General features: G+C 49.6%; 1 protein-coding gene and 1 long non-coding RNA gene across 4 annotated transcripts in view; one reads left to right on the forward strand and one right to left on the reverse strand.

The window, feature by feature from the left end:
* Window positions 1-20,675, forward strand: part of LOC140218637 (uncharacterized) — a 41,179-nt gene extending 20,504 nt beyond the window's left edge. The window contains exons 2-3 of the long non-coding RNA XR_011894857.1: window positions 18,879-18,972; window positions 20,448-20,675. This is a non-coding gene — a long non-coding RNA (uncharacterized lncRNA). The remainder of the gene's footprint in view (window positions 1-18,878; window positions 18,973-20,447) is intronic.
* The window catches only part of LOC126532314 (protein C-ets-1-like), a 195,769-nt gene that overhangs the window by 36,678 nt on the left and 134,033 nt on the right, over window positions 1-25,058 (reverse strand). For all 3 annotated transcript variants that reach the window (XM_050180002.3, XM_050180003.3, XM_050180004.3), the window contains one exon: window positions 3,657-3,773. In XM_050180002.3, the coding sequence (XP_050035959.1) occupies window positions 3,657-3,773 (117 nt within the window). The remainder of the gene's footprint in view (window positions 1-3,656; window positions 3,774-25,058) is intronic.

The raw sequence follows: 25,058 nt of genomic DNA on the forward strand, positions 1-25,058 counted from the left end.
AAGCTATGTGGCTAAAGAAGACACAATGTGTAACACAATCCAGCAGCCTGTGCGAGTCCGAGTAAGCGTTCACATAGTCTGCACCTTTCCGATCTCACTAAACACAGCCTTCCTGACGCTCTGCCCACGCCACCTATGGTATAGGCGATGCGCCCACCGTTACGGAGGGACGAAAAATGCGCCACAGACTGATAAATCTGTCGGAGCTCAAAGCTTACAGTACTCCGTATCTAAACTGGCAGCGATATTTCACTGGCCTCTATACCATATATAGTATATTTGCGAGATTCAAATCATTAAGAAAGCGAATTTGTTCCTCCGGCCTGCAATTCCCATCGTCCCAAGAAACATTTGATGTTTCGGTTATGGCGCCATTAGAATGCGTTGCACCGCCTGCGCGGTCTTAAGGACTACCATAGGCACGCACGCTCACTCGTTCGTCCATCGATGGCCACGACCAGCTGAAGTGATCTAGGAGCTGAAGAACTTCGTTCGATGGAGAGGCCGCAAAGTAGGGAAAGCGGCAAAATAAGCGAACGAAAATCGCGGCCACGTGTGTTTCGATAGGAACCCCCAACACGTGAGAAGGATCGCTGGTTCCACCGCACCGACTGACTCACCGGTCGGATTGCGAGTACTGCTCGACGAGGATTTCGGCTCGGGAGCCAACCATGCGTCTCCATTTATACCGATTTCCGATATTCGGCCCCATCGTCCTTCAAACAAGCGTGACGTTTCTTCTGTGTGTCGGATACTTCTTCTGAACGCTTCCGACGTACGCTGACTCAATCCTGTGCGCTGGAGGCTCTGCTCGCTGCTCTTCTTTCGCATTCTTGGTTCTTGGCTACATAACTACATCACGCCCCAACGTCCAACGCTGCCAGGAAGCTTCTTGTTGTGTGTGCCTTATCCTATGGACCACCGACGTTGCAGTGAAGACGAACGCACGCATTGCCACTCTTTCCTTGTGTGCAGGAGTGTGCGCAGTGACCGGGCGCGTATATATGCTTGCTAAAGGCAATTTTATTGCTTCGTGCTCTTCTGTGCTTCGGTGCAGTGAAGTAATGACCTCCTAAATGCGCGCCACAAAGTAACCCTGTTCAAGAAAAGAAAAAGCAGTAGAAAGGACACAAAAGTGGTTGGCAAGACACGAGCGGCGTAAGCACGTTACCGATCGAGGAACTGCCACCGGCGAACATACTTGCACCCATTGCACCTCGAACGTTCAATTCCAGGCAGCAAACGAGCAATTTCCGTTACGGAGCTCCGCGGCTCTACCGACTTCCAATGGCCAAAACAATTTGTGTTGACAAAAATGGGCAAGAACATCATAATCGTAACGAGACTGTGTTACTCCCTCTCTCTCGTCCCATTTCCCTCGCACGGAGTAAAGAAAAGACGAGCGCTACTGTTACTACGAGCTGTAAGGGTGTCTCTTAGTCCAAATATATTCGCAGGTCAATAAATAGAGCAGTGATGATGTCTACACTAAGACAAAGAAGAAGAAAAAAGGGGGCGGCGACGAAACAATATTCGCACTGTGTGAAGAACAGCATTTTGCAATTTAAGTTCAACTCTTTTGCAATACTTTTCGTCTAGCACAAGTGTTTGCCGTGCAGTAGCTGTATACCGCCGCGTTCCTATCTGTGCCTAACCATGCTGACGACGAAGACGACGACCCCGAGCGTGCGAGTGAAGTGCTAGAGAGGAAGCCTGAACTTAGCCCTTGTTCTAATTATCTCCCATTAAATACAGCTATCCGCGGTTTTCAACAGTGAGCCGCGACAACATTGAGTAGGCACATAATAAAATTTCTTAATGTTCTTGCATGTGACTGCTGCAGCTGAGACTTAATATTCTCAAAAGCTCTCGTCGTCTTCTTCATACTGTAGATAATTACTAGCTAACCCTGATTTGTAGACAGCAAGCGCTCTGGTAGGCGAACTTCCCATGCATCATCGAGCTAAATAAGGACACTAGCTGCAGCTAAGGACTGTCGTCCCAGAACAGTGCCCAGGGGACGCAGCAAGACTACTAGCGTGCAACGATGAGAAGAAGAAGAAAGCATGTTGGTTCGCGAACAGGTAGGTGCTACGACGGGAAACAAAAAAGCAACTCCTCTTCCTTGCCAGTCGCCCTGCGCTTTGCCTGTTTTCGTCCGCACTTTTCTTTGTCCATCGCATTCGATCGCTCGCTCACAGCGAAGGAGGTCGAAAAAAAATTCCGCCACGCGCTGCGTTTTGGGGGACACGCTCACAAAGCCGCCTTCGGTCGACGACCGCGAGCAACCCGAGCACGCACTCATAACGCGAAACCCACGTTACCACTCAAATGTGAGGTGTGTGCCATTTGCATGGCGATGCTTGTGAGTGCTGCCAAAAAAGAGGGGTAAGGAGGAGGAGGTCTCTAACCAGGGCGCAACACGTGACATCCGCCGGACATGCCCCAGTATACTACGGCTCGGAGGGGAACTGCGATTCACCTGTCACACAAGGGATATCCTGCCCCGCACAACCCCGCTTCGGCCCGCGATGGGGGAGCAACGCCCGCACCTCGCCCTATGGCCTCGCCCCCGCCAGGCCGCGTGCAACCACAGCACAATGGACAGAGGGACACCCTCCGCCCGTGCCGACCCTTCCAAGCCAATCCCTGTCAGTGACGCCACTGGCACGTGTGTCTCTGTGAATATAAACGGGTCACCAGACGTACCACACACCGCATAAGCGCTCGTCACCACAGCCACAATCGTGTCGATCATGGTGGGGCTGCTCTTTTTCCACGCAGACCTATAATACAGTTCGTTGCTGCAGTTTAGTGCAGTGCCGAGGGGAAGATTCCGTCAGAGACGTGTAGTATCAGCATACAGAACACTTAATACTACACAACGCAGCGCTACATTTAGACTCCGCCATCTTGGTCTTCTCACAAATAAAAATCGACAGTGCACGTTCACGTACGAAAGCGCGGCCTGGAGAGACGTGTCAGGCTATGCCACTCATCGTTGGCGGCACGTGCTTGTCAACTTCTCGCTTTTCAGCCTGTGTACTGGTGCACATAACTTGCCGGATCCAGCGTAGGTCTCCCGCCGAGCAATCTCCGATTACGTGAGGCGGCCGCTTGTATGCTTTCAGCGCATCTTTCGGTTCAGGACGCGTCTCGAGGAGAACTCGACGAGAGGGCGCATTTCGCTTCGCACGTGCCCACGGCGCACGCGCAGGTGTGAATTTTTGAATAATTGTCTTCCCTGCGCATGCTTGTGCGGAGCAAAGTTCAGATGGCGCGTACCGTCAAAGCGGCGAGAATATCCTGCTACTTTGCAAGAGCGCGAACATTGTGACAGCTTGTCCGTACTTATACTATACGTACAACTAATCCCATGACGGTGGTTGTCAACGTTTGTAAATCGCAATATTTTCGCACACACTAAGAGTTGTTGACTTACTCTATACACAGGTTGTGCATGGGTGTATGTGCAATATGCTCAGGTATACTTCATACTCGTAAAAGGCTTCAGAGAGGCGTAGTTTAATTATTGTCATTGTGCACTGCCTCTTGAGTACAAGGTATGTCGGGTTCGGGAAAAAGCGATCGACAGAACAGGAAACTCAAGATGTTTACAAATCGCAAAATACTCTATAAATGCACGGTCGGCTCACCTTTGGGAATGTTGAGCGTCTCTCGCTCCTTCTCCCAACTACTGAAGCTAGCAGTTAAGGCTTGCGTCATCTTCTGGTTGGTCCCAGGAGTAAGAGGAGGCACTTGCGTTGGAAGTTCTGCGAGGAGCAACAGTGCGGGCAGTTCAGTACACGAGTGTGCAGCGACCAGAAAACAGTACAATGAAAGTTCGCAATGCGGAACCCGTTTAAACCCGCCAAAAAAATTAAGCCTACGGGAAACCGCTTAGGAGGGCTCGAATCCTCAGCCAATTAATTAAAACTTTTCACTGCTTGTTCTGGAGAGATCAGCTCTGCAAGTCCTAGCAGCTCTATTTGACCGAACGGAGCATGTTAAGTTCACTGGTGGGCAAAATATAATTTCTTTGAACATCAATAACGCGAGATCTACAACACGAAACGCAGGAAGACACAGTAAGAATATAAACTGGAATGTGTTGGCCGTAATCGTAAGTCGCAAACAAACGATTGCGATATTTCCAACAGTGTCTTCAAACTATCGATGCGTGAACATGCAGTACTAGCACAAATAATTATAATTCACTAAACTATGTGGTCTAGAAAAGGCAAAGGAGACGTACTCTGCATCCCACATGCCGCAGCCGGTGCCGGAAAGATATTGAGCAAGATGGCGGTCGAAAATGAATAAAAGAAGTATATTGGCCGATCGGTGCCGATATCACTGTTGTTCCAAAGCGTGGGACACAACAGATCAGCGCGCGCGGTGATCGCGGGTGGCGTGGCTAACTCGGGGTTACACGAGAAAGACGGGCCGCATCCTTTCTTTCGCGAACATTGAAGGGAGAGGATTCTTTTCTTTTTCTTTCACGGCGCACTTTCCAAGGAGCAATCCACCTCGAACAGTTTTGAAAACGTTCCCTCGCGTCGCTGATTGGCCAGCGGCAGTGGCGCGAGTACGCGGTTGGTCGGCTTGACGAGGAAGTTGCCGAATCGCGCCAACCGAACAGCGGGCGCTCCGGAGATCGCGATAAGGCTGCACACGCTCGAACTTAGCTAGTGGATCGGACGTGCGTCACTACACGCGCGGCGCGTTACAGAACAGGCCGCGTGGAAAGCTCAATTCTTCGTGCCGTCGGAGCCGTTCCCGGGTGAGTATTACAGTGGAGAAAAAAGCGATGGGAAAGAGGCGCTGCAGCAGTTAGCCAGAAGAACGAACTACGCGGATCGCCTCGCGAGGCGGCAGTTCCGGCCTACTTTCTTTATTTATTTACTTATTGCTGCCGCACGTAAGCAGAGAGAAGGCCGAAAAGAAACGCTTTCAACTATGAATCACGCCCGATGGGTTCTCGTCACCGACGAGGCAGCATGTGCGGCTCCTGAGAGCAAATTTTGATCGATATGCGAAGTGAAAGCAATCTACAACGAAAATTATTTTATTGAAAGATGCAACCACAAAAATATGAGCAAGTACAGCCAGGCGAAATAGGTGTCTACCGAATAGTGCCTCGTCTGTAAAAGCATCGAGACTGCAGAATTTTTCTTCTTTGTGTGCCCTCCCTACGTCCAGCAAATAACAAAACCCTTAAACGCTTTCAAGGGAAGCAGTGTTCGAGCATTAAGGATACCAGCACAGCGCAGACGACCAAACCGATGCAAAATTTTGTAAGGCGGCTTCTCGGCAAAGCCCTCTTTTACGACGCACTATCTTCTACGAACTACTTGGGGAACGCACACTTCATCACATTCTTGTTGCCAATTTGCAGAATGCTAAACTGGAAATTGAATTCTGTCACAATTCCCCAGCACACTTTCTGTAGAACGAAGCTGTATTCTAAGCATATAGTTATATATATACTGCCACATATAAACATGTCCCCCCCCCCCCCTACCGCAGGCGGCTAAGCAGCCAGTGACTATTGGGAGCCGAATCCGTCGATATTATGCAGTAGCTTATGGAGGCCACATGGCAATATAACTAGAATGACCGGCAGTATTTTATTTGAGCAGAGCTTTGCAGGACAGCCAGCCCACGTGATATACACCACGTGGTGTTGCAGCGGGTGGGCTCAGCCCGCGGCGCTTTCCGAATATCTATTGGCTGCAGAGCACCCCGTGCACGGACCTCATATGCGTCAACAACGCACTGTGATTAATAGTTGCAGTTCCTGTATGATGCCACAGGAGGCATAGTGCGTGTGTTAGTGAACGGTGTCGCTTCGAGTCGCCGTCCTATCTCAACAAGAACTCGCGTCTCGTCGTTAAGCTTCGTAGATATACCGCGTATATATAGCTTATAGCCCAACGCAAGAGCGCATGCCCGGTTGAAACACAAGATCGTTCGCAATATTTGGCGACGTGAAAACGCACGCATATGCATGGTTACCTATATAGCTGGTTCTCTAAGCCAATATGTTAGTCTTTACAAATAGGGACAAACATATACGCACAATATCTCCCCCCCACTCACTCCGCACAAAAAACACACGCGCGCGCGCGGTAGAAAACTTAATATAGTAAGTGCAGCCTCTGTCAATTTCTAGCGTACTAAGTATTCGAACCCAGGTTAAGGATAATCAGTGTTCAACGGCTACAGTCATCACTACGCAACATTAAATTATTTTAAATAATTCCGCAAACCACAAGAAAAAATTATTACCCCCGAATCAAATCAAACAACAAATTTTCGCTTGTGCACACGAAAAGGATCCCATTAGCTAGCTCACCATATCTCTACTACATATAAACATGCCCGAAATCGTAAAAAGTGCTCAGACGTTTGAAGCGAGGACATCCGCATCAATATCCTGTCGCGAACCACGCACCCTTGCGACCATTTGCGACACCGCGAGTAAAGTGCGGGAAAATGAACAAAGGATGCTGGCGCCATGGCAGCATAGTCGCCGAGGACGTTCCGCTTCGGCTTCCCGTCATGAAGCAAGCGCTACGTCAGATTCATCTGACAATACTATACTATAGAGAGAGGCTAGCTTATAATTTAGTGCACTTCGTGCCTTTTGTAAAGCTACATCGATTAAATTAATACCCAAGATGCGGACTTTGGCGCAGGAATTGCATCAGAGCAAGAATTGTCGAAAGTGTGTACGGAGTATATGCTATGATATGCTGAAATTAGCGTAACAAAATCGTTTTGCGCTTCTTTGCGCTTCATATCCAACAGTTTAACATCAGAGCGTGCCAACTTTACTCGGAGGGACACTATATAGCTATACGGCTCACATACACCGGATTCACTGGTATTCTATATACACTGCCCAACTAATGACTCCTTTCGAAAAAGACCGGTCAAATATAGCCTCGCTTGAATTGCGCAGTTAACCAGGATGTGCCTAAAACCATGCCAAAGGGCCCATGCAGACGGAGTCAGAAGCTTAAGCGGAAACGAAAGAACTGAAATCCGTCTTCAGCAAAAGCGCATATAAGGACAATCATTGAATGTGTTGCATGCACGCTGACGTCCACGCGAATGGGATGCGCTAGCACTGAGCATCACTAGTCAAAACTGGTCAGTAGTCGGTTTCGTTCACGAAACAAAGCCTGTTAATTGCGGATGCGCCCAGCCGCACCTATATTATCCACGCCTGAGCGATCATGATAACCACCACTTACCGAAACGGGGATTGCCTGCAAGCGTGAACGGGAACAAGTGTGCGTGAAATCATGCAGATTGTTCCATTTTCCGTGTTACCCGCTGGTTAATTTGACATGGTCGTGTGACTGTTGCTCACTGTTAAGTCTTCCTGGGTGTACTTTCCGGCGCCTGGCAGGATTAAACCACTATATAGCAGCTGAGATGACACCGGGAGATAAAGATTCAATTAACTTCGAAACAACCAGGAACCGCAAATGCGCGCTCCACGTGCACCTATTTCTCCCGTATGCAGATTGACGCAAAGGTAGTTTTTGCGTAACATACAGCAATCAGCAGCAAAAGAAAAAAAATCGGCACTTAACCGCTTCACTACCTGATTTTCCGAAGCAAGCATTCAGAACGCTGCACCGTCCTCGGCGTGAACAACGCGTAGATTGTGTGAGTCTTGTTTTCAGTGCTGCAGAATAATCGAGCGAACAGACGGCATTTGGTAAATCAGGCTCCAGCTGACAGTATCGACACAAGCTGTCTTCCTGTTCCTTCCAGTTGTTTGCGGCGCATTCGAGACAGAACAACAGTGGTGCGGTGAACACGCGCTAGCGGGGAACACGTGCCATCGCGGCACACGAGGAAAAACGAAGATGTGTGGAACTCACAGAAAACGATGTTCTTTGGAACTGCAAACCAGACTGAAGTACATTCCTTGAAGTATGTTTTGCAATTTTTGCGAGTGCTCAATAACCAAGAATATTCAGGAACTACCGCCGCTGGTCGGATGTGGCGAAATTCACAGCCGAACGTAACAGTCAAACCGACGGCTCTACTTTCTACTCCGTGAGCCCAAAGACGTGATAAGACAAAAAACGCTTTTGTAGCGCCAAATAGGAAATCATCGCAACTTGCCTGAGAACGACGACAGAAACATGGTAGCAGGAAATATCCATGGCTGTGCGGAGGCAACAGACACACGTGCCATCTTAAGATAACTGGCCTGTGGAGGCAGTGGCGCAGCCAGGAATTTTTTTCGGTGTAGTGCTCAAGCGCTCGCAATTGACCGGGATAGGAGGTGTGAGGCAGGCGGGTATTGTCGCACGGGGTTTTATGCCAGGAGTCCGAGCACAAAAAAATTTTCGGGGTCGCTGGGCGGCACCTTCCATCTGTACTGCAGATTCAGTACCAGGAAATACTAAGCTGCCTCATTGACTTTTGTCATTCGGCGATATCGGTGTTAATCTTCATATGCGTGGCGCGTTCAAAGACGGAATGATGAAAGGGTTCACGACCTTTCCCAAACCTTGAGCTGTGTTTTTGGCGTTGGCGGCTAGCTATCAGCTTTTGAAGCGCATTCTTTACTGATAACACTTCAAAGGCTACCGCGGTATAGTGTACCTTCTCACCGCGGGCGAAAAGAAAAGGGCGCGCGGCGAGCCTTTCCTCCTCTCTGGCTTGTGCGATTCGGCGCGACGCTTCTTGAAAATATTGTTGTCGCGTGCTGAGGAACGATTTCAAGTTGTTTTAGCTCGTGTATTTTGTGAAATTTACACAATGTCGTTTCATACAAGGTTGTCAGGGAACCAATGTGTATCCTTTCTATGCATCGGTAACTACAATACGCGGAAATATCTCCTCGGGGCGCAAGCATGTGACGCACATTATCACCCGCGGTGTGTGTATACGCGTTGTGAACTATTTTGGGTACATCGGTTTTAATTCAAAGAAGAGAACCGGCGTTTGTGTATTTCCAGGAAATGGAAAATCTGCTGACTATGTGATCGCTTGGCGTATGCGGACTAAAACATAAGGCTCGTGTACGGCCAGCCTAAGGCAACCACGAAACATCTAAGCGGCAGGCGCTATCAAATATTTGTGATACACTGGCATCGTTCTCACGCATTTAAAGTCTAGTAGACTTGAAATCACTATATGTCTACGCTTGCCTCCTGCATGACGCTGATATGGCGCTGCTCAACAGAGCGATCATTGCTGTTGGTGAAGCTATCTGCTTCGGCATTCTCCTTTTTGCCCTGTAAAGCCGTAATATACTAAAGGGATCGTATAAAAAGAATGCGACGGCTATTTTTGAGGACAAAATTTCCGTAATACGGGTGTGTGCGTCGTAGAGAACGGGACGAACACAACCGAAATAAAGAAATCGGTTATCCTCCTCTTTCTCAAAAAAGAAAGAAAGAAAGAAAACGGGCTAACGCCGCAATACGACCTTGCATAGCCACGCCGCACAACGTTTATAGATCTATAAACGTTGATGTCGCATGCTTGGACCTCTTGGACCATGCGATATATAGAACAAAGATATCTGTAATCCAGAATTTACCACTGCTTTGGACGCTCGCGCTGTTCGTAAACGGTCGCTTTGCTGGACAACTATAATTCACACTGTAAGGTACGCTGTTATTACTAACCAAAACTATTTTATTCATGGGTAGAAATCTCGTCCACCGAACCAAGTATTCACTCAATGTAATCTGCAGCGAACAGTTTGAACGCTTGTCGGAGTATAATAGCACAACGTCTATTGTAGCAGAACGGTACCCACGCTGGTACGATCGTCGCGTATTTTTTATTTCTCCTAAAATGCAGCTTAGAACTAAAGGAGACTACTGCAATAAGGTCACATTAGTGAATGGAGTTTTCAGAAATACACAATTTATCTCCGAGGGTGATTGCGGGCTATAACACGCGCACACATCGCGCTGCGTGCTCCGTCCGCTTCAACGCCAGCAGAAACTCCGGCCATGACGACTTAAACCACTTCAGTACGATTCACAGAACCATTTTCCACATAGAAGACGCCGCGTCATACTGAATAGACTGCACGAGGGCGAAAACAAACGCCATAAGCTACCGCCGAGCGTATACTTGACATACAAGACTCGCCCAAGCCACCATGCCGACTGCCCATAGATGGCACCACTGCGTAGCAACATGGTGGCACCCACACTTAAGAAAATCTCGGGGAAAACGGGAGTAACTGGGCGGTTAATTGGTCCTGAAAAGGGCGCTTTCATACCTCATAGGACTAACTGCATGCATGTGCGTGCCGTGTGCGAATTTCGTTGAGTAAGTGTATAGTCCCTGGTGGGAAAGAGAGCAACGGGAGGACGAAGGACAACAGTTATTCCACATGCACTTCGCTGTTTTCGTCCGTGTCGTGGAGTGACGCGGCTATAAAACGCTATAAATATTGAATAGTTCGAAGTTCGTGCACTGTATATTGAATTACATGCAAAGCAGCACTTTGCCTCTTTGTGAGGAAATTGAGTGAAATTTAAAAGCTGGAATGTGAAGAGCATACCCTTCGTGCGCACACCATAAGTGAGCGATACACATTAAACGCACAAGTCATTGATAGACTGCTAGATTTTCTTGGTCAATAGTACCTAAGTTCCTTCCGTTCCGAGGAGATTACACGAACTTAACTGAAGCGATGTGTAGCTCAAACGGCACACGCTAAGCGACAGAGAAATTGGCTTTCTCTGTCGTCTTGGGTGTCCCGTTAGAGCTCGCTACGCGTATACACCGCGTAGTGCCACAGTTTAAATCTCCCTAAGAATACTCGGGCAGCTTTCTTTATGGTTACAAGTACACTGAACGTTAGACTCTCCCCGCATAGCATTCACAAAATGCCGAGTGGAAAATGTCCTGTCAGCCGGCCTGCCGTGGTGAAGTGGTTATGGTACCTACCTGTGAGCACGTGGACGTGAGTTGGGACACTGCTTTCGGGCACCTTTCTTTTTCTTTTTTTTTTCAGCTCAGTAATCTTTTTATCGGGGTAGAAATGCCTAATTTCATTAATTCCACCTTTGTGGAGCATCGGAAAGAATGACCGTTACTACCTTGAGGTGCATCGGAAAAGGGCAACTGTTGGTCCTCGAAGGACTAACCCGCATGGGTAGTAACAGTTCATCCACTCGCACTTACCCCCTAAGGGGAGGAATCGCTGCGGCAGATCAGTTCCTCCCCTAAAGGAGTAACCTCAATACCCCATTTCCTCCTTTTCTTCTTATAGTGCATGAAAAAACTGTCTATACTGCGCGAAACTTTAGCGCGAGGTTCCCCTCTGAGTATTTTCTGGGCTTTCGGTATAGAAAAGAAAATACGTGCATGTGAAAGCAAAATTTGACAAACAGTATGCAGAAATTTTAAATTCAGCTCTTATGTTGAATATCCGTGACGTGTGTGCAAGCTGTTCAAAACGCGTAAAAGAGAAAGAGAAAAGTTATAAATAGGATAGTGAAAGAAAATAAGCGATCTATGGGCTGCGCGCAAAGAGACACACATGGACGATACGGAAGAAAGGGGCGACAAGCTCGTTCCCTCCATTCCTCCTTTACTGCCCCAGTGTATTGTGCGCAACTCACCGCTATGTATGGAAACCAACACACCTTGTCTTACTTTTTTTGTTGAAACACGTATTGCTTGAGCCAAAACCTCACATTAGGTATAAATCTACAGTGCCAAATGGGGGTAAGCGTAAAAAGATATGCGACGCCTTCTTAAAGTTAGACAGATTCCATTGTATAGATATTGGAATCTATGTGAAGCGAAACTTTCGTGAACTCGGTGTCAATAAGGTATAAATCACTTCACCCTGAACACGAAACAATTCCTTTTGAAATAATAATTGTCTTCTTTCGAGAGTAGAGACATAGCAGAAAACAAAGGACGAGAAAGATGTGTCTCCTGGCGACTGTTGCAAACGCTCGCACAAGGAAATACCGATGATAACCTCATCACCGCATCCCAAAAGCCATTCCTTTCCGACCGGTCGATCTCATTTTCGCTCGCTCGCCCTCAACAGACAGAAGCTGAAGCTGGTCGCGCATCAAATCGCATTTCGTCCTCGGAGAACGCTTCGGCGACAGCTGCTAGATGACGACGCAAGCCGTCGGTCGGGGACTGGCCCCTAGCAGTCGGCCTGGGTCTAGCCAGCCTGCTGTCGGGGACCTTGGTAACGACGTGTGTGTGCACGCGCGTAAAGACATTCAGCTCACGTGGCCGAAATCGGCCAATCAGACACGCTTGGAACACCGCGCAAGAGTATAGCATATATAGCTAAAGCCACGGCAGCGCGACGCTGTGGCGTCTGTCCTGCCCAGCCCCCTCTCCTCTGGCACCAGTTACACTCCCTTTCTTTCATTGCGTTGTCTCCCCCCCTCCCCCATTATGAACAGTCCCATGCCGTTGCAACACCTGCAAATGCACGCAAACGCTAGCGACAACAGGCGTCCGAAGAGGGGAGGATCGGGAGGGGATGCCACCTGCCTTTTCTAGGTTGCTGGAACAGCGCGTGGGGGGCAGCTGGTGCCTCGCTCGTTTTAACAACACATGCGAGCATGCGTACATGCATCGTTGTTGCTCGCTTGCCTCAGCTCTGTTCGTGTTTGGGGTTGCTTACACGACTCCCCGGACCAGATGACTCCTCGAGAGCAACAACACTCGGCTGGCGTCAATGAGCGACGTCAGTATATATGACCTTGCAATTTTCAAGCCGCAGGCAAGGGAGGCGGGAATACGTGCAGAGGCATAAAAAATCATGTATACCAATATGGACGAATGGAGATTCGCGTCACTTAATTTGCTTCTAGTTTTCAGGCGCCTTGAGCTACGGTTTCTGTATCACAAGAAACCTAGTATAGATGTCTTATAAAGAACACCAGTGTCGTTGCACTACCCACTGCGCTGCCTTGACATGACTGTAAATAGTCCGGCTCTACGCCATACTCGACTAGCAGTTTTCAAAGGACTGGAAGTATATGTGCAGCACCCGAAAACAAGGTTGTTGCACGGCGCTAATGGAACTTTGATTCCCATCAAGAGCGTACATTGTGTTTTGTTTATAACTACCGAGAACAGTGATCGAGCGCATCTGCTTACGTGCAGATCAGAATCTTCAGAGCGGACTTACGTATACCTGCACCTGCAGGAACTTGGCTATGTCTGCGAGTAAGAACACCGCCTCTGTCACGAGCTAACCCCTCTTTGAGGCAGCTGCGAGCGCAGCACGGCGGCGGCCACGGCAGAGCAACACTCTCCTACCCCCCCCCACCCCTCCTCCTCCTCCAAGAAGAAAGAAAGTCAAGCGTGCCCTGACCTCGGTGCTGCGGCGCCCTCTCATTTGGGCGTTCCGCACACCAGGGAGACTGGAGCGCTGACGGAGAGAACGAAACCTCTCAGTTCACGGAGCTCAACACGCCACAGGAGTGACTCGCCACCAATCTTAGTTCTTCATTCTACGAGGTGCATCGTTGAAGACTCGTCATAAGATCCGTCGCTTACAAATTGCAAGCGAGCCACTTTAACCTTAACCTTTAGCCACTTTAAGCAGTCTTCAACCTGGACTGATCACCGAGACGGTCTACGTGCGTCGTATTTCAGGAAGACAATCGCAAGCGGAAACTTGGCTTGTATGATGACTTGTAGCTTCACTAAAAGCTAGTACAAGCTGTCAGTGTACTAGATACTAGTGTATTAGTGTACCAACGCCAAAAGAGAAAGGGAAATATACCAGTTTGGTGAAGGTGAATCTCTTGGCGACTTTACATACGAATGCCGCTTCTCTGTTGACTTCCCTACATCTCGGTCGGTTCCAAGTCGTCTCAGGACAACAGAGCAACTTCTATCCAACGAGCTTAGAGTGCAGCTTAATTCGTAACGCAAAGCTACAGACAACGTCTAATTAATACTGATCATTCGGCTGGTGAGTGCGCAGTCCTCTCAGTGTAGTGTCCCTTTCAACCTTCATCACTGCGTGTGATAAGAGCAAAATACCTCTTAATCCCTGTGCGCCACTTCAGAAGGGGAAAACTACAATCCAGCAAAGGGCACAGATGTGAATCCACTGCGAACCCAAGGAAAAATCTGCAGAAACCCCAGCCGGTGCTGCTGTCAGCTTAACCACAATGCTGAACACCTTGACACTTGACTTGCACAGCTGTCGGAACTACGGCGACGTGAAATAAAACATTACAGCGATGGCGTTTTAAAACGGAATCTCTTCATGCATCTGTGCGTAGTTCTTCAGATATCGACTGTCATGTTTTGAAAAGTTTCTTACGAGACGCAAGCACCATACAAGAGCAGTGGAAGCGGCCGCCGTAAAGCGCCGGACGTCCCCTCCGTTTGGCGCCTCCTGCGCTTTGCCGCGATGCGAAGCTGCCGCGCCAGAGAGAGCCACACACGAGGCGCTGCCGCAATGGGCCGGCCCGTAGACCTCTTCCCGCCCTCCCTCCGCGTCCCGAAATTCCACCGTAGCCGGTGCGTGTCAGGCTCAGCGGTCGAAGAGAAACGGCGAAAAACAACATATGGCGCCCGTACGTGGCGCGCGGCGTGTGTGTCCCCTGCAGCAACAGCGGGTGGCGCGGGTTGAAGCAGGAGGCAGCGTCACAAGGCCGAGCCCTTCACCGCCTAGTGCGTATCCCCCAGTCCCTACGCTCCACCCCATTAAAGTCATGCAGCGTTGCGATACATATAGAGTTGCAGTCAGATAATCATCCCTGGTTCGGGGTTCGTGTGCAACCAGCATCACAATAGCGGCAAATCGCGTTGGTTAAAGGGACCACTAGAGGGAAACACTACATTATTAGTTCATGCCGATAAATTATTTCAAAACTACATTTTGTTAACTTCGCAATTATATGATCATTATTAGAACAGAAAATAAATCTTTCACTGCAGAATTTCGCGCCGAAAACTCAGCGCGCAAGTGTGACGTCATAAAATATACGTTCTGTATTTGGACCGTTGTGGCTAAAGGGCAACCCCGGCGATTTTTCGATGTCCACTGACCTTAATAAAATTTTGAATATATCTTTTGCACTCTGATTATCTGTGCCAGACCATATGGCTGCAACTCATTCAGTTTTCCTGTAAATCAATTTTAAAGATTGGTTGCGTTCACGACTCATGACTTTCTACTGGCCACACAGTGTTTGCGACGTCAGAGATTACACCGCCACTGTCGCTGAAATTGTCGCTTAAATCGCCGCTGTCGGAAACTCTGTAAAAGCTCCCTGTGTCGTCAGCAGACATCATCGGCTTCGCTTCTTTGGCACCAGCGCCAAGTTTACTGCGTGGTTAGCACGCGTTCTTCGTGTTTACATTAGAGTAGTGTAGGATCTGACGTCATTCACTCATCGTGACGTTACACGAAGCAGCTACCCGTCTCGGTTTCGGTATGTCGTCTATTGCTTATTTAAAATTATTGATGAATTTCTAAGCAAACTGAAGCACCCTGCCGGTGACAGGACTGTCCATGCCATTTGAAAATTACAATATCCTAATATTGTTTAAAAAACGCCGCAGTTGCTCTTTAAGTAAAAGTTTTGGAAGCTTGCCATGTTTATTTCTTGGACCTTTTAGAATACAATGTAGGCCATATCTACCGATCAAAAGGTCACTAAGCCCGAGCAGACGCCGTCAAAATCCATGACGTCACAGCGAGCTGGCGCGAGAAATTCAAGGCGGCGTTGCCACCAGTCCTTCGTTCTTGCAGTTTTTTAGGCTATTAAGACTCTCCTTACGGTAAGAGCAGCTTTCTTGGTGTCGTAGCAGGCTAATGTATTAATATAGCTCAAATTTCTTTCTTTTTTTTCTTTTCTTTTTAGCCTCCATTTTGGTGCCCGTAGTGGCGAACTGCAAATTAGTTTTCGAGCTCGGTCCCCGTATGTATGGCGTCGGCTGCAAGCCACACAACGTTGCACGCTTTTAGTAGGACAGAACGAGCTAGCGCGGTGCGGCAGGCAGTAGCGAGTGACAGACGCCGTCTGTGCGAGAGACACTGGCAGGAGCAAGGACGCCGCCGCGGAAGCCAGATGTGGGTACCACGTCGGGCGGTGGCTGCGAGGAAAGCTGGTGCAACCATAGAGTTTCTCACTATATTACCTAGAAGGAAATCTGGCGCTGCTGCACTGTGGTAAGCATGGGAATGCTGGTATATTGTGACTTCAGATTGGCATCGTTCTGGTGCTTGCCTGGCAGAGCCAGGCAAGCACCATTTCGTCTGTCACAATGATTAATTTTCTATTAAAACAGCGCTTAAAAAGCTGTTTTAGCTTTATTATTACACGAAAACAGGTTTTGTTCAACTATGAGAACTTGTTATTGCATTTACAATGATATGATACGTAAAAAGTACCAGCGCGCCGGTAAAGTTGGAGGACAGACGACAAGATTCGTGCTCGCTTTGGAACAGTTTGTCGTCTGTTCTTGCTTTCCTTCGCTTGGTCATGCATTGTAGGTGAATAAAGATGTAATATACGTGAATGGGAAGATTTTATGAAGATTTTACTTTAATAACGAGTTATTTGTGTAGCCATATCCACGTTCTAGACTAAGCCTCTTAAAACACCAGCCAACACAAGCCTCGCAGACACATATACCGTCATTCCCAAGACGGAACGGCGCCCCTTAAGAAACTCCCATAGACGGTGGCGCCAGATTTCCCTCTAGGTGTTATAGTCAGAAACTCTATGGAAACTCTGATAGCCCACGTGGGCGTACCTTTATTTAAGCTTGGCTGCCATACTGTGGCCACATGAACGACGAAACACTACTCGACAAAACTCCTGAGCAGGAATTCTCACATGAATAGGACATGATGTAAAACCTACCCAGGCAGGTGGCAAATCCCAGATAGCCTAGAGGAGACATACTGGCCTTCTCACCGCTCTTTGCTTAAATAGAGTGGTTGCTAAGAGTAGGAGCTCTCCCTGCAGCGGATAGAATATTGGAGAAACACGAAAAGAAAGAGAAAGAAAGAAGGCAAGCTTGCGGAAGCTGGGCTGCTACAAAAGCGCGCATTGTTTTGCGCTGATCTTGCCTCGGCTTCCCAATGTGTTGCTTATTTGCACACGGCCGCATCACTTCTGCCGCCGCCATCCGGTCCGCGAAGCTTCAAGCAAAGAAGGAACCGATGTTATGCTCTTGTCGCGGGACACGCCGGCAGCGCCGGATAGGGTATAGCAGATAAACATATAACGAATACAAACGCACACACGCGTATGCAAGCTCCATAAAGTGCAATCCAGAGTGAGAGATGGTGATGAAAAGAAAAATAATAAAGCACGATCGCGTGTACACTGACGCAACGAAAAGGTAAAAAACAATAAAAGACGCAAGCACATGTCGAACGACAGCCTGCGGCGCCGCACCAGAGGAGCGTAGACGTCCGCAAGGAGGCCAAACAAGTTCCCGTTCTACGCACAGAACGGCGAGGAAGGAAGCGCAAGAAGCGGGAAAAAACGAAAGGAAGGAACACGAAGCATACGAAGGAAAGAAGAGAGAGAGAGCGAAAGCTCCGGCATGAAAACCAGTTTCATTCACGCATCTTACGCTCCGCGCTGGATGCACAAGCGGGCGCCGCCACGTCACACTACTACTACTCTACGCTTTCATTCATGAATCGCCTGGAGGAAGACGACGGTGAAAAGAAGAAAAAAGAAAAGAAAGTCTGCTAGGACGGCGGGAGACGTAGTATTGCTACTACCAAGACGCCGCCAAGAGAGAGGCGCCAGCTGAAGAAGGCGAGAGGTGAGGGAGCGAGCACCACCTCGGGCCACATCAGAATTTTTGTTTTCCTTCTCGGCTCTTCCTCCGTACGCCAGCGTCGGTTCTTGTTTTCGCTTTGGTCGACATGCAAAGAGAGGAGCGCTCTCGCTCGCTGGCGCGCACGCTCGGATGCCGGCAAGCTGTGCCGCAGTTGTGTCGAGGAGAGCGTCGCCACGGAGTTCCTTCACGGCGAGGAACCGTGGGAAGCCGGAGGAGTGGGTCACAGGCCATGGGAAAAAAGCTGCACAGGTGAAAAACGAACGGCGACGGCCGCACCAGATCTCCGCAGATTTTCTCTCCCTCACCCGCCCCTCTACACCGCCCCCCCCCCCTCCCTAGCTGGCATACGCACTCTCTCCTCCTCCGCACATCTCGCATCCTCAATGCGCCCGACCAAAGCCTCAACCTCGCTCCCCGTATCTCCTCACCATCGTCCCCCTCTGCCTCACGTTACGCTCTGGCTTTATGCGTTCGCGCACGCGACAGGCCACAGGCTCAGCTAAGCCATACGTTCTCCTCCCATGCCCCCTCTCCACAACGTCGCTGTCGAAGTAAGGGCACCGTGGCTCGGAGCTATTCTGCCGTATTCTCCCTTGGTAGCAGACAGACACTGGCTGTGGTGGCGCCGAGCAAGCAAGAGCCTACAACTGGCGTGGAATAGATAAATATAAAGGAAAAATGGGGGGAGGCTCAGTAGACGCACGAACGATGTGAATGGATCTGCTGCGAGTAGCTCGTGGATACGCGCCCCGCGACTGGAGTTTTTATTTGCTTTCTTTCTCTCTCCTCGGTTTCTCGCTCTCTCTCCTATGGGGTTGCCCTCACTTCCTGCGGAAGTCGCGAGTGGGTCTGTTTCAAGCAAAACACTGGCGAAAAAAATAAAGAAATCGTTCGCCCAGGCCGTGGTCCACACATACGCACACCGTAAGAAACGGCTTGTGATCGTTTTCTCAGTCGCCACCACCGGAAGAGAGAGTGCGCGATGGAAGGTGGCAATCGCGCCCTGCACGCGATGCCCTTGTGTGTTCACCCACTTTTCTGTGTTTTCGTTTTTTGTGCATCCACAGGTTCACTGCAGAGACCGTGGAGGCCACAATACTTCTAGCGCGAAACATGCGAGAGAAACGAAGAGTCTTCTCCGGCGTCGAACACGCTGATCAGGCAAGAAGCGCCAGCCGCTATTACGACGCATTGGTCCAAGGACACGAATGTCGAGACCTGCTTCAAGCATGTGAAGCTGATTGCTTCTTTGATTGGTTGTTGTGCCCTTGCTACACGTTGTTGCGTGCAGTAACGCGTCATCACGGAAATTTTATAGTTGTACACCGCGTTCATTGAAGTTTGACAACGCCTATCTTAGGCGCTCCTCCTAACAGATTCGCCAGTGTTTAGGTTGTAGAAAAGAGAAGCACAGTAATTCGTAACATTGCTGAAGAGAAGTGCAGCAATTAGGGGCGCAGTATATTCCTATGGCAAGAAATGAGCTGGATGAAGGCCTCGATAAATTAGATGCTGAACAACGACAAAGTTTAGTGCCGTGAGAACGTTTCAGCGTGAGAACATTACAGAATTTTCAGCACTATGCCACTGACGTAGTAACGTGCTTTTGTATAGGGATGCCAATGAAGGCCGTAAATACTTCTATATGTACTTCATGCAAATTTCGATATTTATCTAAGCCTGACTACCACCTCCCACATATATGATTTTGCCTACGTCTCGACGTCTGCACGTAAAGTACACGATACTATTCCTTCCTACGTTCCATTTCCAGCTACAAAGTATCTCTATATTACACCAGTATAAAGAAAATGAATATAAGCGGAGCCACTTAGACCCAGCCAACAGGTGCTCTAAGGTCGGCCACAGGCCGCCAAGTTCAGCTGTTTTCGTTCAGCAGCTATGCCAGTTAAAATTTGTTCATACGAAACATTATTCGGAATGAAAAATTTCTTCGCAAATAGTCTGTGCAGTAACAATGCTTTAAAGTACACATTTGCAAGAAACACACCTTCAGTTTTGTTTTTTTCTCTCAAGTCGGGACTCTTTCAAGTGTGCTAACATATTCACCACACTCTAAGAGTATGGGAAAGAAGCAGAAGAACGCGATATTTCAATATTGCACGTTGATACTCCTGGCAGTTGACAAATTGCAGGGAAAAAAAAAGGATAAAAGCCAAATCTAACCTGCAAGCAAGAAAGTTGAATCGAACAGGTTTGACGACGATAAGGTTTCAGGCGTGCTTGCAGAGTGAATCACGCCATCAGACCAGGCACTGCATCAAGTGACATCCAGCAAGAGACGTTCAAAGAGAAGAGAGCAGACGAACATACAGAATAGCAGCGCTGAGCGATGCCGATGCAAGATTTTTTCGGGCGGCCGTGTCAGCCAACGCGTCAGGGATGAGCTGCTGCGAACCCAGGCAGGGTAGGGGGGGGAGATGGCGGCGACAAGGCGCCGACGTGACGGCTACGACGACGCCTGTCGGCATGTGGACCATTTATTTATGACCGGGAATAGCGATACATCGGCACAACCTGCACACGGCCGTAGAGCTAGCACGTCTGCGCGCAGACTGATTTGCAATTCGCGCATCTTGTCTACAGCCGCCCTCTCTTCCTCATCCCCCTTCCAGAATCTCGTGGCCTGCTGTCGACGGTGCGGAGAATAACGACCCTGAAACGAAGCCACCAGGTCGAGTTGACGAAATGGAGAGGAGAAACCGGTCTGCAGCACGAGATACAGACGCCAGCACGCCGCGTCGCCGTCCACCGCACCCTGTACTGCCCCCATCTTGCAACCCGGAGTTGTTTAGAATGCAGCACGACCTAGGAATCATAAATAAAGCGGAGGGTGATGGCGACCATGGTCTCAGTCACTGTGCTTATTATATATTTGCATACCACAGATTACTCACGCACATACGTACACACGCACACAAGCGCGCGGGCGCACGCACACACGCTTCAGAATACATATTTCTTCATGCGTGATTAACCTTGAAAACCTCAAAGAATACAAGCGATAATCTCTTATGCACGCTCTTGCGGTGTCATCATATAGAAATGAGGACTCCGCAACACCACTCTACTGCTTCCGAAAGAAGTATAAAGTATAAGAGGCCCGTGGAGACCATAACAAAGGTTTAAACGCGCGACACGCATTATTACGCGGGAATCACGCCGCAACGGGAGCCGAAACCGCACGGGACGATGCGTCATCCCGCTTACACAAGTTGCTGAGCGAAAGCTCGAACAGTGTACTTGCGTAAAAAAAATAAAAAAGCTACAACTCTGAAATTATCAGCGATTGTGCTGTCACCATAATACTTCACATTCAGTCCCGCGTGCACTTAGCGACTACCTTTAGTTTTATTGCATTTTGCCGCGACCCGTGGAGCTCTCAGCGTCAACCAATGAATGCATGCGGCTTCCGTAATGGAGCCCTGTGCCAGCTCCCTTGCCGCACAGCAGAATGATCCGAGCAGTGGGAGTACAAGTGGCATCGGAGTCACTTGACCACACATCGAGACCGACTCTCGTGTGAGAGCTCATGGGGGCTCCCAGTGAAGCCTCGCGGATGACACGCTGAAGCGAGTGTCTGCGAAAAGCACCGCAGGCGGGCCCATGGGTTCCAACTAGTAGGGCTTCGTCCACCAGGCGGAGGCCCGACTGTGCAGGGTTACACCAGATGTGACCCCACAGTGTACGAAACTCAAACGTTTGATTCAGAGCGCAGCTAGCAGTGGCGCACATAACGAGGGTACTGAAGCGGCGCAGGTAAAGAAACAAAGCGAAAACCAGGGCGTCAGAGCTCCCCCTGATTGATTCCTTTCGACCTAGCCGTGTTATGAAACCTTTAAGGCAGCCGTGAAGCCATCCAGTTTTAAGCAAATGCTAATGTCTACGCGTGCACAGGAAAGGTCGTCCGCGAGGAGAATGGGAACTTTACACATCGACTAATTCATTCCAGAACGTTGACATGGTATGATACACCATGTAGGTTTCCTCTCGGGTCTCCCGGCCATATGACTGGCGATGCACGGAAAGCGTGGCCGTCGACAAGTATCGCACATACCAAAATGGAAGGCGCAAGTGTCTCAGTACAGAGACGTCGTTCTCGCGCAGCCCTCCCTTTTCATCTGTATAGCGTTCGTGTATAAATGCTTGAACAGTTTCGCCAGTAATGAAGTACCTAATGCGAGTTAGCGAAACTCCGCAGGCACAAATGGTCTTTCTGCAGCATGGAATCGCCGTCGTGCTTCTTAAGTGTCTTAGTGCTGACAGCAGCGTCTCAAAAACAGCTCTTGTGCAGCAGGGGATATTATCGGGCCAACCGGGACCGGCTCAGCTATATCCAGTAACCAGGAGAACAACGACCAGACGCGCTTCGGACCATTGCGTAGCTTCCAGCGAACAACACTTGATGCCCTTGAGAGAGGCCACGCATTATGCTTGGTCGGTTTCGTCTCCGAAAACTCGGACGAAAAACTGCGTGTGCGTGAGTATGGTGGGTCGGTGGATGCAGGGGCATCCCCGCACGGCGCGCCGCACATGTTTCGCTAGGGCCACCTGGCAAGCGTGCGGCTCGGCGAGGAACCTTCGCTCCTGCACCACCGCTGTGCCTGGCTGCTCCTCTCGCCGCCAGGGGCCAAGCGGGGAGGGGACACGGCGTAAAGACAGTTCGTGCATCATCTGATGCTTCTGAGCGCGCCGCGAGTGGTGTGTTCAGCTTGGCTTCATACGCCGCGCACCTGCCGCATGGCCCTCCACACTGCGGCAGTCTTCTGGCCGCAGAAGACATGGCCGACGCGGTCGACGGCATGCCGGCACGGTTGTGTAGAACGGCGAGTCGAGTGATCGCATTTTAATGAGGTACACCGAATCGTATATAGTACGGTGATTCGCCTCAAATAAGCCGCGTTAAATGAGACCTAATGTGGTCACTCGGAACAGTGTCAATTATGAATCCTTGTATAGAAATGTCACTGCAGCGCTCGGTAACTATCGTAATCAATAGACGACTCCAATGAGACAAACAATCGAATCATACCTGTTTTGTCATACCGGCTCAAAAAGTGTTACACGAACAATGTTCAGTCCATCATTAGACTATGAGCCTAATTTTAATCGTGTTTCGTCTTCAGCCACTTCGCATGATCAAACGCGTCGAAGCGCTCAGATCTCGTGCGTGTCCAAGCGCAAACGTCAGCTATCTGCCGCTTTATTTATTGGCTCTGCCTGAGGCTTTCGGTCAAACGTAAACTAAGGTCGTACAGAAATCTACGAAAGCGTCCACTTTCGTAACACCGCTGGATGCTATATATATATAATGTACATGAACCGTGCGAAAACCGTGTCCCGGTTTCTCGCTCTCTTCCACTCTAAAAGCGTGCGCATGCACGTGACATCAAAGCGGTCAAAGAACGAGCCCAGTCTCACGCTTGGGCGCAAAGCGGATCGGAAAGAAACTTTCCGCAACTTTTTCCGCGACATCTGCCGAGGCCACCCTCGTTTTATTTCTTTTGTTTCTCCGTTGGAGGGCACCCCTTCGGACCCGTGCCTCTCGATATAGTAGAAAAGATATCGGAACAGGGACGCGACAGCAGCCACTCGAGCCGCTTTCTTCTGGCTGCGCTCAGCGATTACATCACCGTACCTTTTGTCATGACGCACAGACAGCCGTGTGCCCCGACCGGGCTTACGCTTGACAATCACTCGCCTGGTCAGCGCGCGCTTTACGGTGGACACAGGGCGAAACGTGAGAAGTTGACTTCGCTTCCATAACTCTTCCCTTTCATCGCTCGGGATTTAGAGGGTGACTTCTTTTCTGCGCGAGACGAAACGGTATTACCTGCGCCCCCTTCTGCCCGCTTTTCGTGGCCTTTTAAAACCACGCCGTATTTAAAGAGAAGGCGGTGAGGGTAAGGGGATGAGGACAGCGTGAATAAAGGCGGAGAACTCAATCCCCGCAAAGAAAATCGAAGTGCTTGTGTCTTTTTCCTGCTACGACGAAATAATACAGAACAAGAAGAAAAACAGCAGAGAGAGCTGGGGTCGAAGGGCCCGACTAACAACTCACCGTCAAACTGGCTTTCCTTGTGCATTATAAAGATGTATATTTTTTTTTATCTGGCAGAACGGTGGCAAGACACGCCATTACTCCCATGGCCGTCGAAAGTGTGGAGCGTGTCGAAACACCGGACATGTCCAAACAGAGCAATAGGTGGACACGGTGGGAAAGCTGTGGTCACGATAGTGTGCGGCCTTCCTCCTTTTTTTATACTTATTTAATTACGGATTTGTTAAAGCGACGGGAGGGGGAGGGGGGCGAGGATCAGTATTTTGGATCTATAAAGCTCATGCGATGACGTGTACGATGGAGAGCATACATGGCGGTAAGCGTCGCCCGCTGACTACGAAATCTTACAGAGTAAACAGTACGCTTCCTGCTAACAGTAAATTATCGTGAAGAAAGGCCACTACTGCAACCCGTGGTTTTGTCTAGTTTAACGGTAAACATCGGCGACGCCGAAGAGGCGCTAGAGATACTTAACGCGGTGAACGCGGTGTCGCTACGGTGCGCGTTACTGTATGACACAGGTGAACATGGTCATTCGCAATAGATTCAATCCTCTTCGCGTCACGTTCCCGGCTAATGCAGTTTTGCGAGCTCAGTCACAAGCGGCCGCAGAGGTGCCCTAAATTACCGCAAAACATCAGAGTCGTGAACTCTAGGGAAGCAGTATCTGATGGAAAATAGAGAGCCGCTCGATATACTAAGCAAAGCCCGTCATTCAGTAGTTCAGCCCAAACCCTAAAGCAAAAGCTCGCTCCGTGGGTTTTACTCCCACGCTGCCGTCACGACACTTCCCCTGCACGCATGCACGCACGCACACACAAACGTACACAAGCTTCGCCGTATTCGCGGTCACATGCCATTTCGACTCGAGCGCACAGTTATGCGCAGAAAGCGCAGGTTCGCAAAAGGGGGGGACGGGGCGCGATACGCCAAGTGCCTCGTCTTCTCGGCACAACCACTCTCCCTCACACCCGCTCGGCGAAGAGAGGTCGCAGCTGTTCAGCGCGGGCTCTGCTCATTCGTGCGGCACACACATGCACGCATGCTGCCTTCCACGAGCAAGCGCTCCCTACAGCACCCCAGCCACCGTGGTTTCGAAAGCGCCTGCAGGAACCGTTTTGCCCTCCTTCTGGCTCCGTGAAATTCTCGCTCGCTCCTTGCGCGT

Source organism: Dermacentor andersoni, chromosome 5 (assembly GCF_023375885.2).
Source record: "Dermacentor andersoni chromosome 5, qqDerAnde1_hic_scaffold, whole genome shotgun sequence".
Classification (NCBI taxonomy): domain Eukaryota; kingdom Metazoa; phylum Arthropoda; class Arachnida; order Ixodida; family Ixodidae; genus Dermacentor; species Dermacentor andersoni.